General features: G+C 32.5%; 3 protein-coding genes across 7 annotated transcripts; 2 read left to right on the top strand and 1 right to left on the bottom strand.

The window, feature by feature from the left end:
* The first annotated feature begins 2639 nt into the window (after positions 1 to 2639).
* On the top strand, positions 2640 to 9962 carry LOC112764765 (serine/threonine-protein kinase TOUSLED). 2 transcript variants are annotated; one of them, XM_025810537.3, is made up of 17 exons: positions 2640 to 2776; positions 3753 to 3995; positions 4342 to 4431; positions 4666 to 4869; positions 5308 to 5358; positions 5591 to 5698; positions 6184 to 6228; positions 6354 to 6466; positions 6555 to 6621; positions 6887 to 6953; positions 7339 to 7433; positions 7507 to 7686; positions 7913 to 8123; positions 8245 to 8509; positions 8769 to 8823; positions 8979 to 9140; positions 9290 to 9962. In XM_025810537.3, the coding sequence occupies exons 2-17, from the start codon at positions 3774 to 3776 to the stop codon at positions 9383 to 9385; spliced, it is 2031 nt and encodes a 676-aa protein (XP_025666322.1). In that variant the 5' UTR covers positions 2640 to 2776; positions 3753 to 3773; the 3' UTR covers positions 9386 to 9962. The 2 variants fall into 2 exon arrangements, with proteins under 2 accessions (XP_025666322.1, XP_025666321.1); XM_025810536.3 differs by having other exon boundaries at positions 2740 to 3461.
* A 755-nt stretch (positions 9963 to 10717) lies between these two features.
* Positions 10718 to 14703, bottom strand: LOC112765694 (uncharacterized). Of its 4 annotated transcripts, none has more exons than XM_025811567.3 (7): positions 14408 to 14703; positions 13723 to 13981; positions 13185 to 13265; positions 12151 to 12271; positions 11403 to 11705; positions 11230 to 11295; positions 10718 to 11004 (listed from the first exon to the last, which is right to left on the bottom strand). In XM_025811567.3, the coding sequence occupies exons 2-7, from the start codon at positions 13911 to 13913 to the stop codon at positions 10912 to 10914; spliced, it is 855 nt and encodes a 284-aa protein (XP_025667352.1). In that variant the 5' UTR covers positions 13914 to 13981; positions 14408 to 14703; the 3' UTR covers positions 10718 to 10911. The 4 variants fall into 4 exon arrangements, with proteins under 4 accessions (XP_025667352.1, XP_025667351.1, XP_025667353.1 ...); XM_025811566.2 differs by having other exon boundaries at positions 13723 to 14002; positions 14408 to 14687; XM_025811568.3 differs by lacking the exon at positions 13185 to 13265 and having other exon boundaries at positions 13723 to 14002; positions 14408 to 14676.
* Positions 14704 to 15257: 554 nt separating this feature from the next.
* Positions 15258 to 16483, top strand: LOC112767422 (protein CHLORORESPIRATORY REDUCTION 42, chloroplastic). Its single transcript, XM_025813278.3, has 2 exons — positions 15258 to 15684; positions 16204 to 16483. The coding sequence occupies exons 1-2, from the start codon at positions 15392 to 15394 to the stop codon at positions 16310 to 16312; spliced, it is 402 nt and encodes a 133-aa protein (XP_025669063.1). The 5' UTR covers positions 15258 to 15391; the 3' UTR covers positions 16313 to 16483.
* The last annotated feature ends 278 nt before the right edge of the window (positions 16484 to 16761 follow it).

Below are 16761 nucleotides of genomic sequence, written 5' to 3'. Positions count from 1 at the left end.
GTTTCCCTTCTTGCATTGACATCCCTGCAAATTCTTCCAATAAGCAGTTTAAGACCGGTTTTTTCTTACGTTGAGTGGCCTTATTCTGGTTTTGGGTTGAGTTGTTGAATGTTCTTTCTCCTTCAGAGTAGATTCGCGTTCCCACTTGGTTAGCTTTAACCCATTCGCCAATGTCATCCTCTTTTACCATCTCACTCTCTGTGTCCTTCAGCAGATCATGGCAGTTTTTCACCTCGTGCCCCAATTTTGCGCAATAGGTACAGAACTTTCCAAGTCTCTCATAGCGCAGTGCCACTTCTACCTCCTTTTTATTAGGTCCTGCCACTATTAACTGATCTCTCACTTGCCTGGCAGCATCGATATTGATTTTGGCTTTCACAATCCTAGTTTCTCTGCCTCGCATCTGAAATTTACCTACCTCCAACACTGTGCCCAGATTCTCTCCCAATTTACGTCCAACTTCGAGGGTTTTAAAAGATTCTGGCAAACCCCAAAATTGAACCCAAACTGGAAAATTGGAAATAATCTCTTCATCACAGTTCTGATCTTCCTTCCATCTCTTGACATGGAGCACATAATCTTTGAATAGCCATGGAGAACCACGTTCAACACGCAAGACATCCACTTCTTTATTAAAAAAGAATTGGAAGGAATTATCCCCTTTGTCACTCACGCTAAATCCTTCCGGGTTTCCCCATATAGCCTTTAAAGCATTCCCCATGGTTCCAATTGAGAAGGTTTTGGAAGCAAAGAGTCTGCCATAGAGACTATTGGAGCAAGCGTTAATACCTTTGATATGTCTGCCTCTTCCAGTAGAATCACATTCCTACCTCCTTTCAGGTTGTCTTCCTCGATCCGATCTTCATCCCTCGTTGTCTCAGCCATGCAGATAGACTTGTATTGAGATTTAATTGATCTTGACAATGTAGCCTTGACGGCACTAGGAACTCCGTTAAGAAACCCTAACAGAGCACTAAGAAACCCTTCTTTTAACTTCTTTAAATGCATTTATTTATTATTTATTTATTTAAAATTATCAAAACCATTTATATTATTAAGAGTTCAGATTGCATTACTTTACTCTCTAAAGTAAATGAATAATTTCAGAGAAGCCAAATTCATTATTTAAACTCCTTATCATTAAGAGTAAGAGTAAGAGGTGAACCACTCCAATTAGTAATTAGTAATCAGTAATTACAATTTATACGTATTGGTCTTAACCTTATCTCTAATATCAACTGCCACTAGCTTACTTGTAGTGGTGACAATAAGTAAGATTCACATATGGTGGGATCAAATTTCTTTTAAAGTGAAATAATTGATAAAATGATAAAATAAAAATTAATTATTTTTAAATTTAAATAGTAAAATTACCTATGATGCAAATTATAAATTTAATGATGATTAATCTTTTATTTTATCATATTATTAATATTTTTACTTTAGAGAATTTATATTTTTATCTATGAGTTCAAAATTTTTAACTTAAACTCTATTTGTACTCAAAATCTCGCAATCTGATTTTATATCGATTTACAAAAAGAAATAAATTTATTTTCACTCAAAAATAATATTTCATCCTTTTAAATTTTATAATATAAAATATTGTTTATATATTATTAACAAATTGGATTACTAATTTTGTAGCAGTATTTATAAAACAAAAATGCTTTAATAAAATAGTTCATGTTTTTGTAAAATATAAGTTTGTTATGTGACTAATGCTCATGAAACTGACTGCAAAAGTCAACGAAAAATTGTTACATATTTAACAAAGTTTGTTAATGTCATGTAACTTATTCTCTAGAAAGAAAAAGATTTTTGTGTTTTTTCTATTTTCCGGTTGAATTCTATTTTTCATATTGTAGTCAAATTGTATATTATGGGAGTCAACCACATCTGAGGGTCATTTATATAAATTAGCATATTTGTCACTTGGCTTAGTAAGGTAAAAGGAAAAAATGTCGCTAGGTTATTTATTACGAGGGTCAAATATCTTACAACGATGAGTGAATATATAAGAAAATGATAATATGTCAACAAAAAAATTAAATGATAGAATAAATAAATGTAAAATAGACTTGTAATAATTTACTTTTGTACTATATATAATATATTAATTAGGTATTAAATATAATAATTTATCGCTATTTTTTTTATATATATTGTTTTTCTTCAAAATTATTACACTTCAAAATCTAGTAAGACCAACTCAAAATATAGTATATTAGATAAAAAAATAAAAAATATATAGAATAATGTTATATATTTAAATATTCTTATTAATCAAGTCAAATTAAATTGATCTAACATCAATAAAACTAATTATAAATAACATTAATCTAAATTTTATTATTTCACTTAATTTGACTTGATTCATAAAAAGATTTAGTATCTTAATTCTTAACCGATTAAAAATCGATTGGAAAAATTGGGTTGTTGGGCCGGGTCGACCTGTATCTTAACCGGAGCCCATGTGGATTTCTGTATCCAATTTACATTGTCCATCAGTTGAATTACCTCCAGACCCCCAAAAACAAATTCAGTAAATAATTTTTGCTTCATTTACAAGCTTATACTTTTTAGTTTTTACTTTTACCACTTTTCCTGAAGCCTACTTCCCCTTTGCATATTTCATTAATGAAATGGGAAACACTTCATCTTCTTTCCACTTATAAAAGTTAGCTATGCTTGTATTTTCACTATGAAATTCTTAGGATTCTCAACAGATTCAAATTCAATTCAAAGGTCCATTTTTCATCTCAACAGAAAAGAGGTAAGCAGCAAAAGGGGGAAAAACTCAAAAAAGAAGCTATCGCCATAATAATGCCTCACTAGATTTTAGGTAGCACCAGTCTCACATCAAAATATCTGACACACACTAAAATGTAAAATCACATCATCAAATTTGTATTTTATTTTTTCTCTTCTTCTCTTCTCATTTTTTTTTTTTTTTAAATTTTCATGTATTATTATTCTGCCATAGACCTATAATCTTTCTCACAGAAAACCCTCTATTCTGACCAAAAAAGAGCCCCACTACAAAGTTTTCAAAAGGGAACATACCCACACAGAAAAAAACAGTCTTTTTTTCACTTCCTTTGTTCTGCATCCATGGTTTCTTCATTCTGATACCCAAAATATATTCTTCCCTCCCAAGCTTTCTGAATCTTCTTCTGCATCTTTACCAAACAAAAAAAAAAACCCTAGATTTTTCCCTCTTTCAAAATTTCCATTTCTTCTCATTCTCTTTGCTCTTTCCCCTCCAAACACACTCAAAATCCTCTTTTCATTCTTCCTTGCATCACATCCCCAGACCAATTCTATGTGCTTTTGGTCCCTTCAACAGCTTCTGCTAACTTTTGTTAACTTTTGTTTTACTCCAAGTTTGCCTAAATCCCAATTTTCTCTACGCGGGTTTTCGATAATTCACCACCTTTTGGTTCCTTGATCACGAATGGGTATGGCCTAACACTACTCATTAACTTGCTCTTTCACTGTGTTTGTGGTTGATTTCAAAAGGGTAGAATTTTTTTGAGCCATGTTAAGTTCAGATGAAACCGTTAAAAAGGATTTAAGTTGTTTGTCTAAAGACATAATTCATTATGTGATTCAATGGTGATATTTTGTTACATCTATAGACTTAACTTAGTTGAAAAAGATTTGGTGGTTGTTTTTGTTGTTGTTTCTTGTTGGGGTTGAATGGTTTTTTAAGGTGCATTTTGTTTGTTGTTGGCAAATGGCAAACACAGTTTTGAGTTGCAGGAGGCATAATGTCTGATGATATGCTTGTGCATTTCTCTTCCAATTCCTCCAACCAATCTGACCAGTCCCTTCCAACGAAGATTGCGAAGCTGGAAGCTCGAATGGTGGGCAAGGCTTCCTCCACCGCTGCTCAGCAGCCAGGTTGGTCCTCTGCCCCTTCAACTGGGAAATTTGGAGGAGCTGCTGAGGATTTAGCTGAGGCATGTAGTTCCAGTGATTCTGATGATGATGTAAGTCCCGGCTCAATTCAATGCAGTTGGTTTGGTAATATATGCTTGTATAGTTGTATCATAATAGCTGTTATTAGGGTATTGCGCACTGAATTGCTATCGATTGCGATAAATCGACCGTGACTGGTGTTTCTTCCATCTATATATGGTTTTGGATGATTCGATGCGATAGATGTATGTGTTTTATAAGTGGTGTTCATAAGTTGTTTAATGTCTATGCATTAGAAGACTGTCAATTTTTTGTGCATACTAATGATCTGGAATGATTGTAGATCTGTGGATCTGTATTAATTCAATGAGTTACGGAATTAATCAATTTGTCCTTACCTTCATATCTCTGTTCCAGAATGGTGAAGAATTCTTAATACAAGCCAACACGCAGAAGCGGCTAAAACTTCAAGAAGATGACAACTCTAATGTTTTTGAACATCTCGAGGTTTGTTTTTATCCTGACAACTTGGTTTATTTAGTAGGGCAGTAGGCAGTAGCTACAGCTCATATTGTGAATTTGGAAACTCAACTGAATAGAATGCTTCCTCTTTTGCTTACTTTTTAATATTATTCTTTTTTTTAATCTTTTCGAACTACTATCCAGAGAACTTATCGCTCATAAGAATTAGTAGTCTTGTGTCAGCTTCTTGTCTCCAACCGACATTATTTACATTATCAGGTTATGACTGATGGAAGACAAACTAGTTCAGAGCCCGTCGAGATAAAAATAAGTAACGATGTGAATAGAAAGAAACATGGTCGTGGACGAGGCAATTCTGGTTCAGGAAGGGGCCGGGGTTCCAGATCTAATGATCAGACCAGAACACAAATACCTCCTCCAACTGCTTTGACCTCAAATGGCCAGACCGATTTATATCATAAGGTATGTTCTTTGCCATAAGACATTTGGTTCTTTATTGTATTTTTCAATTGTCACTTTAATTGTTTTAGTAATTACCGTGATCTATAGTCAACGCATAATTGCAATTGTAATTGTTAATATAACATCTTTATCGGATTATAAATTTATTATTAATAATAGAGTCATCCTTCTTGGTTGGGGTGCGGAAAGTAGGTCATATTTTTTATAATCATATCTTTAAAGAGTTTGATGGAAATGGCCTCACGTGGATTTATTTTATTTCTTTTAGTGTTTACTTTAAATGCCAGGGTAATGTTTTGTTAATTATTCTTGTTTTGGAGCAAAGTTTGTTTAGCAATATGTTCGGAATGACATATTGCCTTAGTAATGAATTTTTTAAATTGATCAATTATATTGTACTTCTTGATTGTTTACTGTAAAGATCATATTCTTTTGCAGGATGGAAGACTCAAAGATCAACTTCGTAATGATAATTTTTCTTCTTTAGAGGTAAGTCTTTTGCTGAGGTTTGATTTTGTGGAAAAATAAATGTATGTGTAGATTAGGATGAAAACAAATAATAAATAGAGGTTTGATATGCTGTTGTGATCTCTTTCATTTGTTGCTTCCTCTGGATCCCAATGAACTGATTTATATACCATGCTGATATTTTTACCTCTAAAGTATTTTTCTTAGTTAATTCCATCTTTTTCTTATTGATTTCATTGCTATCTTTAAATAGGAGGAGGTTGCATCTTTACGGGCAAAGGTTGTAGCATTGGAGGAGGACTTGCGTAAATCAAAACAGGAGACCTCTGAATATCAGAATCTTTGTCGGCAGTTGGAAAAGGTACATGATTTAGCAACTATTCACAAAAATAGTAATTGTGATTTGTGAATCAGAAGGCTAATGTAAGACACTGTCACAATTTGTTAAAATGTTTCAACAAAATGGACTTATCATACATTGTACACAAGTTTGGAATAAAATGCAATTAAGTCTTAAAAATGATAGAATCATATACAGTAACTGCTAGGACAAGTGACTGGGCAATTGATATTGTGGTACCCATTTTTTTTGTTCAAACAATGTTACCATTTCACATACTAAGTAGCAATTTTCAGCATGGAAACCTTTAATTCTACCTTTTGTATCAGGCATTTGAAGAAGTATTGGAAACTGTTGATTTTATTATTTGTTTGAACTGCTTAATTGCAAGCTGACCCCAAATATACTAAATACGCCACAAAATTGCATTTTGAAACTGGTAGCATAACATCCCTGGATTAATGACAGATTTATTTCCTTTTAATTCTTGATTCTCACATGTGCAGGAACTTAAGGACCTGACAGATCAAGAACAACAAATGAAGCCAAAGGTGAGATAATTCTAAATTTTGAAGAGGAGAATATCAGTTACTTTTCCCCTCCCAAAATAAAATATCAACAATGAGCTTTCCTTTTATCATGCATCAAATTTACATTTGTTCCTTCTATTTTGCAGCGGACAAAAATAATATCTGATTTGCTGATATCGGTTTCAAAGGCTGAGAGACAAGAGGCCAGGCTGAAAGTGCGGCAAGACTCATTGAGACTTGGAAATGTTGGTGTAATCAGGTATGAGTGAAGAACAGTAATTTTCTTTTTATATATCTTTTTTTCTTTTGTTTTCTTGACCTTCTCATTTGTTTGGCTATAATTGTAGAGCTGGAACTGTCTTATCTGAAACGTGGGAAGATGGTCAAGCATTAAAGGATCTGAATGCCCAGCTTGTATGTCTCATTTTTTTTTTACTTGTTCAAGAATTTTTTTTTATACTGCTGTTTTTTATTTGTTACTTGGTGTTTAATTCAATGTCATTAATATTTTGGTATTTATATAAAAAGAATTTGCCATATCGCAGAGCATGTAAATTCCTTCTGTTTGTAGGCCTCTTTTTTATGGCCAAAATTGGAACCTTGCCTATGAAAATGTTGCATTTCATACGTGAATTCTGTTCTCTTTTGATTTTTTATTTTCATTTATTTACTTTTGTAGAGACAACTAATAGAAACAAAGGAGGCAATTGAACGTCAGCGCAAATTATTCAAGAAAAAACAATCTGGTATTATCCTATGCCCCCTTCTCTTTTTAGTCCATTGTTTCCTAAAGTTGGGAGGGGAGGGCTTGACCGTTTGAGTGGATCAAATTTAGGGTTGTTTTACATCTTACCATTTTCCATTCCCCTTCTTTCTTATGTGTACTAATTATATGAACATATGATGGCTATGTGTCAATCAAGGCATTTAGTACTTTGTATTTATTGACATCTAATTGCTTTCATTGTGTATTCACTTTCCAGATATATAAATAATAACTAATATTATGCTCCTTTTGACAGCACAATAAAGCTTAGATTACCTGTTGTGTTTTAGTTTCCAGACTAATTTGTATTATGTTATTCTGCTTTGTTAACATTTTGTAAATTGTGGATTTTCATTGTGGTATAGATAAGGGCGATACAACTGATGCAGAGGCTGGATTATCAGAAGATGTTCTCATTCATGATGAAATTTATAAATCTCGACTGGCTAGCATCAAACGGGTAAGTCACACCTTCTGCTTGCAATATTATATATTTTTTGGTGTACAAGTTTCTATAGCAGATAGCTTTACAGGAGGAAGAAGTTATTTTGCGTGAGAGGGATCGCTATGAACTTGAGAAGGGAAGGTTGATTCGTGAAATGAAACGTATAAGGGATGAAGATGGTTCACGGTTCAACAACTTTCAGATTCTAAACCATCGATATGCCCTTCTAAACCTTCTCGGAAAGGGAGGGTTCAGTGAGGTTTACAAGGTCAGAGCTTTCTCTAAGTACGCTACTGATGATGATGATGATGATGATGATGATAATAATAATAATAATTTATCAAAAATGATAATAATATAATTATAATCATCAACAAATACTGCACAAATTTTTGGTGCTACTAGAACCATAATGTAGACAGTTCCTTCGCCTATATTGGCTATTGTAAATAAATACCTTTTTGCAGTGATTTGAAGTAAGAAATTTCCAGCAGGCTTTTGATTTGGTAGAGCATAGATATGTTGCCTGCAAGCTTCACGGTTTAAATCCTCAATGGAGTGAAGAGAAGAAGCAGAGTTACATGCGGCATGCAATTCGGGAGTATAATATTCACAAGTCCCTTGTGCATCATCACATTGTTCGTTTATGGGACATATTTGAGATTGACCAAAATACGTTCTGTACTGTTCTGGAATATTGTAGTGGTAAATATTGTTATTTATATATTTTTGTGAGTTGTAACATGAAGTATAAACATTCTTTTATTTCATTATTTTTTCATATTTCATTTTTTGTTTTGTCTAATCCACTCATCTTTTCTTCCAGGGAAAGATCTTGATGCTGTCCTTAAAGCAACACCTATATTGCCAGAGAAGGAGGCTAGAGTCATTCTGGTTCAGATTTTTCAAGGCCTTATATACATGAATAAAAGAACACAGAAAATTATCCATTATGATTTAAAGCCAGGAAATGTTCTGTTTGATGAGCTTGGTATTGCAAAAGTGACTGATTTTGGTCTCAGCAAGATAGTGGAGGATGATGTTGGATCCCAGGGTATGGAACTTACATCCCAGGGAGCTGGAACATACTGGTAAGTCTGGAAGACCATTATGTATGGGACAAGGTTTAGTTGTTGACATGCGACTTTGTCCGATTTCTATATTTTATTTTACAGATATGAAGCCAACTAAATTATATGCTGATCTCAGCTGTGATGCTTCTTTATAATAAAATTTTATATGTCTGATTTTTCATATAGCATTACTTAACTTTGATGCTGCCTTTTTCGTTTCCATTTATTTTGGGGAAACCTCTTTCTGCCTTCTTATTTTATTTTTTTCAATTTCCAGGTATTTGCCTCCTGAATGCTTTGAGCTCAGCAAGACGCCTTATATTTCATCGAAGGTAAATTTATTGTGCTAAATTGAAAATACATAGTTATCAATCCTTTGTCATTTTGGGGTTTTTTTTTTCGCTTCTAAGTTGTAAATCCTTATCCAAACCAATGAGGCCTTTTTGTTTTGCCCGCCGTCTTTGATGACTTGTATTCTGGAAACCAGGTTGATGTCTGGTCTGCTGGCATTTTGTTCTATCAAATGCTCTTCGGTAGACGTCCTTTCGGGCATGACCAAACTCAAGAGAGAATACTTCGTGAAGACACAATTATTAAGGCGCGCAAGGTTGACTTTCCTACTAGGCCTGCTGTTTCTAATGAGGCAAAGGTGAGTATGTTTTGCTTCTTGTAGGTTATATTTGTGTATCCAGAATCCATTGTTACATTTTCTTGCACAAATGCTGTTTTTCGCTACCCTAAGTTCATTTTTTCTTACTGTCAAACAAACCTATCAATTGTTCTACGATCTTTTGTCAGGATTTCATTCGTCGGTGTCTCACGTATAACCAGATCGAGAGACCAGATGTATTAACAATTGCTCAAGATCCATATCTCACATACTCAAAGAAGTAATGAATGATTTTCAGTGACATACCTATTTTACTCAAGAGGCTCTAAAGAGCATGAATCTAAGAACTGATCTAACTTGAGGTGCTGATTTAGCAGTTGGATTTTGTATAGGTTGTAAAGATCTTGTTATTTTGTCAAATGAGACAGAAAGATGTTTCCTCACTCTTAGGGTTTGTTTTGCGAGTTAGCGTTTTGGCGGGGAAGAAAACTTACCATTTGAATTTTTTACGCTACAAATCTTTTCTTCCCCGTCGATGGTCGCTCCAAATTCCCAACCCGCAAACAACCCCTAAGGGAAGGCCAGTTGTCTTTTTTTTTTTTTTTCCTTCCATTTTATATTTTGGTTCGAAAACATGGGATGAGGAAAAGGAAAAAGGTTGTTTGATTGATATGTCTTTATATATAAAGTAGATGTATAGGTGCTTTCACAAGGGAGAAAGCTTTTGTAATTTTTTTTGGTACATTAGCCCCAAGTTTCATTTTATTTTTTCATTAGATACTACCTCATTTCCCTAAAATTTATTTAGTTGTAGTGTGTATTGAGAAGGGCATGTTTGTTTAGTATTTGACTTGCTCAAAACCACTGGCAGACGAGTAAAATTAAATGGATGAATATATCTATGTGATGTAGGTGCTAACCAAAGCTAATCAAATCTTTAGGGCAAATTATACTCGTCTCTTGGGTCTGCAAAATTCAGCTCCACTGAAATTTAAAGTATAAATACGGACCTTCCATGATGTTTTGGTAATGATAAATTTGATATCACTGTACTATTAAACACTTTTTAAGCAAATAATATTTATGCTACATGAACAAAGGGAATTAAGAATTTATGATGAATTTCATCAAAATCATAAGGTTTAAAGGTGATCAATATAGTCAAGGCGATTTTGCGGGAAAATAGATGGTTCTGAAGAGATACACAGAAAAAATGGAGTGCTAAAATATTTTTGAACTCTCTCTTGTTCATAAACAAAGTTGATCGTATGAATCAGATTAGACATTATGGGGGTGGGGATGTGATGAGTAACAGAGAAAGTCATGCACCACTCTGATGATTCAGTGTTGATAAATTAAGAGAAAGATATTATGGGGTGTTATCTATTTATTTCTTTATTTGGTAAATTGGGCCATTATGTTAAATCCCCAAGAATAATTATTTAAAAAATACCCACATTATTTGTTAGTTTTATAAAATGTCTGAGTGCTAATTGTTTTAGGAATGTTATATTCCCATGTTTTTTAAAAAGAATGATTCTAGATCACTAACTTTTTTCAACCAACGTCAACCAGTTTTTTTTTTTTAAATATTCCCATAACATGACAATAAAACATTGAACAAAGCTTCTAAAACATCAATATTTCAATGATAAATAGTAACAGTATAAAAAAAAATAACATAGAACTAATGTATGTATGTACTTTGCCCTGCCATGCTAACAACGATCAAGATTTACTTCTCTCCACTCATCTTAAGCGCAAAAACTTTAAACACGTATTTAATAATAATTATATAAAAATTATCAACCTAGGTTTCTGTTGCTGTTTGCCGTTTTTGTGACCTCTTCCTTTTCCTACTTCTCTTCACTGCATTTTCTGATCTGTCTCCTTGTTTCGTTTCCTGCACAATAGCAACAATTAAGAAACATGTCAGAAAAACACAGAAAACATGCACGCACATATTGGAAAATCATATTTGGAATTTGCTCAATGTCCATGCCAAAACAACGCCAATGCACACAATCAAATAGGAATTTGTATTGATATCTAAATCGTTTTCTAGATTCCATAATAACTAATGCTATACTAGTAGAAAATATTTCTAACCGTTAAGAGTCAACTGTACCTTTGAAGTACCAACATTTTGGCATTCACGACCTTTTTTCTTCTTGCAAGAAAGTGGGTTTGGTCCCTGCATGGTTGAAATAATGGGAATGGTAAGTAATAAAATTTATTTGACGTAATAAAAAATTGTCTAACTTATGTTCTTGCAACAGCTACAGCACAAATTGTGAATACCTTTGCTCTTTTTCTCTTGAACTGAGGTTTATCCTTGATTTCCATTGGATTCCTTGCGGTGCTGCTCCTTTTTAATGCCTCTACTTTTATAGTTTCATCTCTTGAATCCTTGTTTTCCATTATTTCGTCTGCTTCCTCACCAGATAATCTATTCATTACCTTACTCCTAAATATCTGGTACTCTCTATCGTCCATATGCAATCGTTTTTCTCCAGCAGTTTTAACATATTGCAACTGAAATGCAGATATAGGTTCAAGGAAAAGTGTGTTTCTGAGACCATATATGAGAGGCACACCAGGAACCTACAGACAGATTAAATCATTAAAACAAAATAAACCTATACCAGAAGGTACAATTCTACGTGTATTGCATGCATCAGTATAACAACACTTCAACAAGTTTTGGAATTTTTTTCTGTAAAAAAAGAAATTTTATTAAAATGACAAGGGGATAATCCATCCTCACAGATACAAAATGCATAGGTAATATGTAAAAAAATTTGCTATGTAATAATGCAATTTAATATCAGTTAAAGAAACCCCATTAAACAAACACCAAAGAAAGCCACGAAAAAAAAAAAATTCCTATCTCTAAAAGAAAAAGATGTTTGCTACCAACAACATATTCAAACAGGAGAGATTCTTTTCTAGATATTTATCAAATATATTGTTCCTCAATTATGTGAATGACGTTTTCCATCCAATTATCAAAATCAACATTAAAATCTATACATAAAAGCATACTAACCTCTCGCAATTTTTTCCGCAGGTCAGTGTCTTGACTAGCAACAAAAAAGTGCTCGGAATTATTTTCTCCAATGACCTGTATGACGCAGGCTTCTGCCCCAGTACATTTTTCATGCTCACATCTGCAAATTAGAATTTAGATAAAAGTGAATGTCCATATCAACATAAATACTGGTGCTCAAATTCAAACATCTTGAAACTCATCTAATAGAAAAATATCAACACTCTACAGTAGTCCCTAAACACGGTATATACTCAGCTGGAAAATACACTACAAAAGATGAAATCCTCAAAATCATTATCTCGGAAATCAAAATTGATTTAGTATGCGGCTAGTTCTGGGTGCGTCCCCCTCTCTTCCTTCTTTCCTTTCACTTTCTCATTGATGACACAGAGAAAACCGTTGAGTTGAGCAGAGGTCTTTTTTTTCTTTTGTTACATTATTTCTTTTTAAAATGTAACCTCTACTTTTCTGTTCTGAAGAGAGAGGGGAGGGATACCTTTTATTTTATTTAAAATCCCACTAATTTTATTCCTTTATTGAGTAACAGCCATCATATTTAACTCACTATAATTAGAATTAGTTTTATTAATTACATGGACCACATTATTATTTTAATAAAATAATTTACAAATATTTCAGGAAAAATGTTGGATGAACAAAGGGGCTAAGCACCTAGATACTTTTTATATCTCCCTCTACTCCTAAGGAATGACCCAAATTTTGTATCCTCAAGGATAATCTTGTATAATTATGAAATTCAGATTGCACGAAGAGTATAATTTTGTGGAATTCGATGCTGGTTTACTCTGTAGAAAAGTCTAGTGTCGTATAGGAGTCTAACCAATTGAAAGTAGTACAAAATTTTATTCAACTTAGGGGTCAAGGATATATGTCACGATAGAAAAAATAAAATAAATAGAAGGTAAACGAGAAAGAGGTTGCAATACAAGTGATTTTATTTGGCATCGTATCCATATTTGTTTCAACACTAAGGAAAACCTGGAAGTAGAAAGGAACATAAGAAATATGACCTTGCTATTATGAGTTGTTGAGCTGCCTCAAGAGCCTCAGAATATGAGCTACCAAGTCGTTTCAACTCGGCTAAAACACATCTGCAGCGTTGAAGCCATTTTTCCCAATTAAGCATTTATATATCAATGAGATTAAAAAAGAAAAAAAGAGTAATAAGACAAGGCAAGTATGTCACGAAGAATTTTGCTATAGACATTAGTCCAGAGGTACAATTTTTGAAGGGCTTAATTTTTTTTCCATGGACTTATAAATCGATCACAGATTTTCCTAGGAAGTTATTTGGTACCAGTTTTTTTTTTTTTACTTTAGGACTTCTAAGTCTATTGTAAAACTCTTCAAACACCTATTTGTTTACTTTAAAGAAAGTAAAAAGGTATATACTATTCCGATATACGATTCCTAGTGTAAAATTCTCAAGAATGTCATACATTCTACAACTGCATACTGCCTACAGATAAAGCTAATCAAGGGTATATACTATTTCCATGAACAGAAATTAAAACAAAAAAGAACATAACAAATAAATAAAGAAAGGACCTCGTTGTATAAAGCTTAACGGGAGCAGTGAGGATATTGGCAAGGGCATCGTCGGCAGGGGTTATGCGATTAACAATGAGATGGTTAATGAAGGTGCCATCGCAGAGAACCTTGAATGGCTTCCTCAAACCAAAGCAAGTAGTGAAGAATCTTAGAACCTTCCTGTGCCTCCTCTGCTTTTTCACCTTCATCTCCGCCTTTCAGAACTCAAAGCGCTGATTGGCGATTATGGAAGTGCAGCTTACAGCTAGTGCCACTTCTGGTAAAGCCAAGTTAAACCCTAAAAAGTTAAAACCCCAACACCAACAAGCATGGTTAACAGAACCGATACGGCATCTGTCAGTACAGGGTCACCTTTTTTACCAGGTCATAATTAAATAAACATATAAAACTATAAAAAAAAAAAACTTAAATAAAAATTTAAAAGCCTCAGGAGTTGATGCTTGTTCTTGAGCTAGTGTTTGTGATTAAGAAATCTTTAAAAGTGAAATAGAACTAAATGAACAAATTAACGAACTAGCAGCTCAATCAACCAATGAACTAATTAGCTAAAACAATAACTAAATCAACCTAATTAGCTAAATGAAGAACTAAATGAACCAATTAACCAACAAATTACTTTAGCTAAATGCCTAAGTTGACTAATTAACTAACTTAGGTAGACAAAATAGAAAAAAGAACACACCAGAGATGAGCAGAGGCGCAAAAGCGAAGCAAGAGAAACAGAAGCGGCGAGCAAAGGAGAAAAGCTGCGACCAGAGGCGAGGAGAGGCCGAAGCGCGAACAGATGCGGCGAACCACCAGCGGTGACGGCGGGACTCAAATGCACGAGCAGAACAGCCAGCTGCGTCGGAAACAGAAGAGACGCGGACGCAGCAGGCGAACCACCAACGACGAACCGGTTCTCTCTTCTCTGATCTCTTTAGGAAGGCTAGGTAGAGTGTCTGTGTGAGTGTTGGTAAATTAGGTTTTTTTTTTTTTTTCTTTTCTTTTTTCCTCCAATTTTTTAATGAAAAATACCAATAAGTTTAATTTTAGTGTCATATTAGATTTATGTATTTAAATAATTTTTAAAATAATAAATATAAAAATTAATTATTCTTTAAAAATTAATTTTTAATTACTATTTTAAAATATTTTTATTTTAAATTTAAATTTTAAAACCTAAATTGTTTAAAAAATTAGAGAAAAAAATAATTTAACAATAAAAACATTTAATTAATATTAATTAATTAAAAATTGATCTTCTAAATCTAATTATCTAGAAGTCACCAAAAAAAAAATCTAATTATCTAGTATCGATTAAAATTAATAAATTATAAAGAAAGACTTTTGATGAAATAGAAAAATAAAAGATCTACATTATCCAATACAATATGATAAGATAAAATAGTTAAATATTTTAATGAAAAATATCTGTTAAGAATGAATATTTTTATTTTTATTTTGAAAATATTTTTTTTTAATAAATTTATACAAATATATCATATAAAAAAATAAGAGTAATAATATATTTTTCAATATTTTATTCTTTTATGTTATCTTTTGAGTGGCCTTCTCAAATATGAACCATACAAATATCTAATTTGCTCCCAAACAGATTGTCCTGCCCTTCAATTACTCTTTTTGTTCTTAGAAGAAAATAAAGATAACTCTGCATAAACTAATCATGGCTTTACCTTCTTCATTTGCTACTACTACTAAATCTTCAGTTTTTTCAAAGCTTCAGAAGACTTCTTTCTTCCAACACAATCAACTACAAAGAGCAAATGTTGTTACTGTGGTAAAGTGTGAATCAAAAGACTCATCAGAAGATAACATAGAACTGCAAGCAAAGGGTCCAAAGCTAGAGATAGGTTCACCTATTATTTTTACAGAGGCTCCTAAAATGATTAAGACTGCTGCTTCTGTTCCATGTCTTAGGGTTAATTCTGGTTTGGTCAAGCCTGGTGATGTTGGAAGGTACTTCAAACTCTTTCATTCATCTCTGCTTCTTTTGACTATTAATTTTCTCTTTTTATTTTTTATTTCTATGAATTGTTCAGACAAACTTGAGTTAATGATATTAGTTGGATTAACACTCTTTCTAGTGATACTCAATAATTTGAAACATACATTGAAAATAAAGCTTGTCAGAGTTTGTAGTTTAAGTTGGAGAAACAAGTATTTAGAGTTGATGAACTGGCAATGTAACAATTGTGAAATACTTATGAGAAACTCTTTGAAACCAGTAATTTTTAGTATTTTGACCATTATATATGTGCAGAATATATTACTTTATATGTGCATTATTCAAATATTGTTGTGTGCGAAAGTTTAACAAATATTGATGTAATTATATAAAATACAGATTGGTAAAAGAAAATTTCTTTTATAATTTTATTATTTAAAGAGTTAAAATCATGCTAGCTTGATTTTATTTTGTTCATCGTGCACATCTATTATCATCAAGACTTCAATTAAATGCATATCTTTCTGCAGAATCGTGTCAAGAAAACCCAAAGATGTGTGGGCAGTGCGGCTTAGCATTGGAACCTTCCTCATAGATGGGAAATACTTCAAACCCTTGGACCTGGCTGAGTATAGTTGATTTATGATTCATAATTTTACAAATTTGGTAGGTTTACTTTTTAATTTTATTTTTTATATCCTGTGCTACATTGTGTAACTGAACTATTTTCCTCTATGTTATTTTATCTAAAAATTATATGGAATTAATTTGTATGTACGGTTGATAAATGTAAATATATTTTTAGGTGAATGATAGTCTTTAATTAAAAGTAAAATAGTAATAAAATTTCTCTCAAAGTCTCAGTTTTTTTTTTTTTTTTAAAGACAAGGTGATTTATAAAAAGAAAAAGGATAATAACCCTGAAATTTTAGAGTGCATTTAGTTTGTATTTTTATTTTTTATTTTTATTTTCAATCTACTTTTTAAATTTTATGAAGAAAAAAGTGAAAATAATAATTTTTTTTATTTTCACTTCTTATTTTCATTTTTTTCTTTTCAGAATTCAAAAAATAAAAAATACTAAAAAT

This window comes from Arachis hypogaea, chromosome 17 (genome assembly GCF_003086295.3).
Source record: "Arachis hypogaea cultivar Tifrunner chromosome 17, arahy.Tifrunner.gnm2.J5K5, whole genome shotgun sequence".
Classification (NCBI taxonomy): Eukaryota; Viridiplantae; Streptophyta; class Magnoliopsida; order Fabales; family Fabaceae; genus Arachis; species Arachis hypogaea.
This window is presented reverse-complemented; position numbering and strand designations above follow the sequence as displayed.

Excerpts from the sequence above, each read along its gene's own strand:
- LOC112764765 (XM_025810537.3), top strand. The coding sequence starts at position 3,774 with ATGTCTGATGATATGCTTGTGCATTTCTCTTCCAATTCCTCCAACCAA. Across the intron at positions 6,467-6,554 it reads GGAAATGTTGGTGTAATCAG|AGCTGGAACTGTCTTATCTG; the intron begins GTATGAGTGAAG and ends CTATAATTGTAG. Across the intron at positions 8,510-8,768 it reads CAGGGAGCTGGAACATACTG|GTATTTGCCTCCTGAATGCT; the intron begins GTAAGTCTGGAA and ends TTCAATTTCCAG.
- LOC112765694 (XM_025811567.3), bottom strand. The coding sequence starts at position 13,913 with ATGAAGGTGAAAAAGCAGAGGAGGCACAGGAAGGTTCTAAGATTCTTC. Across the intron at positions 13,266-13,722 it reads GTTAAGCTTTATACAACGAG|ATGTGTTTTAGCCGAGTTGA; the intron begins GTCCTTTCTTTA and ends TCAACGCTGCAG. Across the intron at positions 11,706-12,150 it reads TGCGGAAAAAATTGCGAGAG|GTTCCTGGTGTGCCTCTCAT; the intron begins GTTAGTATGCTT and ends ATCTGTCTGTAG.
- LOC112767422 (XM_025813278.3), top strand. The coding sequence starts at position 15,392 with ATGGCTTTACCTTCTTCATTTGCTACTACTACTAAATCTTCAGTTTTT. Across the intron at positions 15,685-16,203 it reads AAGCCTGGTGATGTTGGAAG|AATCGTGTCAAGAAAACCCA; the intron begins GTACTTCAAACT and ends ATCTTTCTGCAG.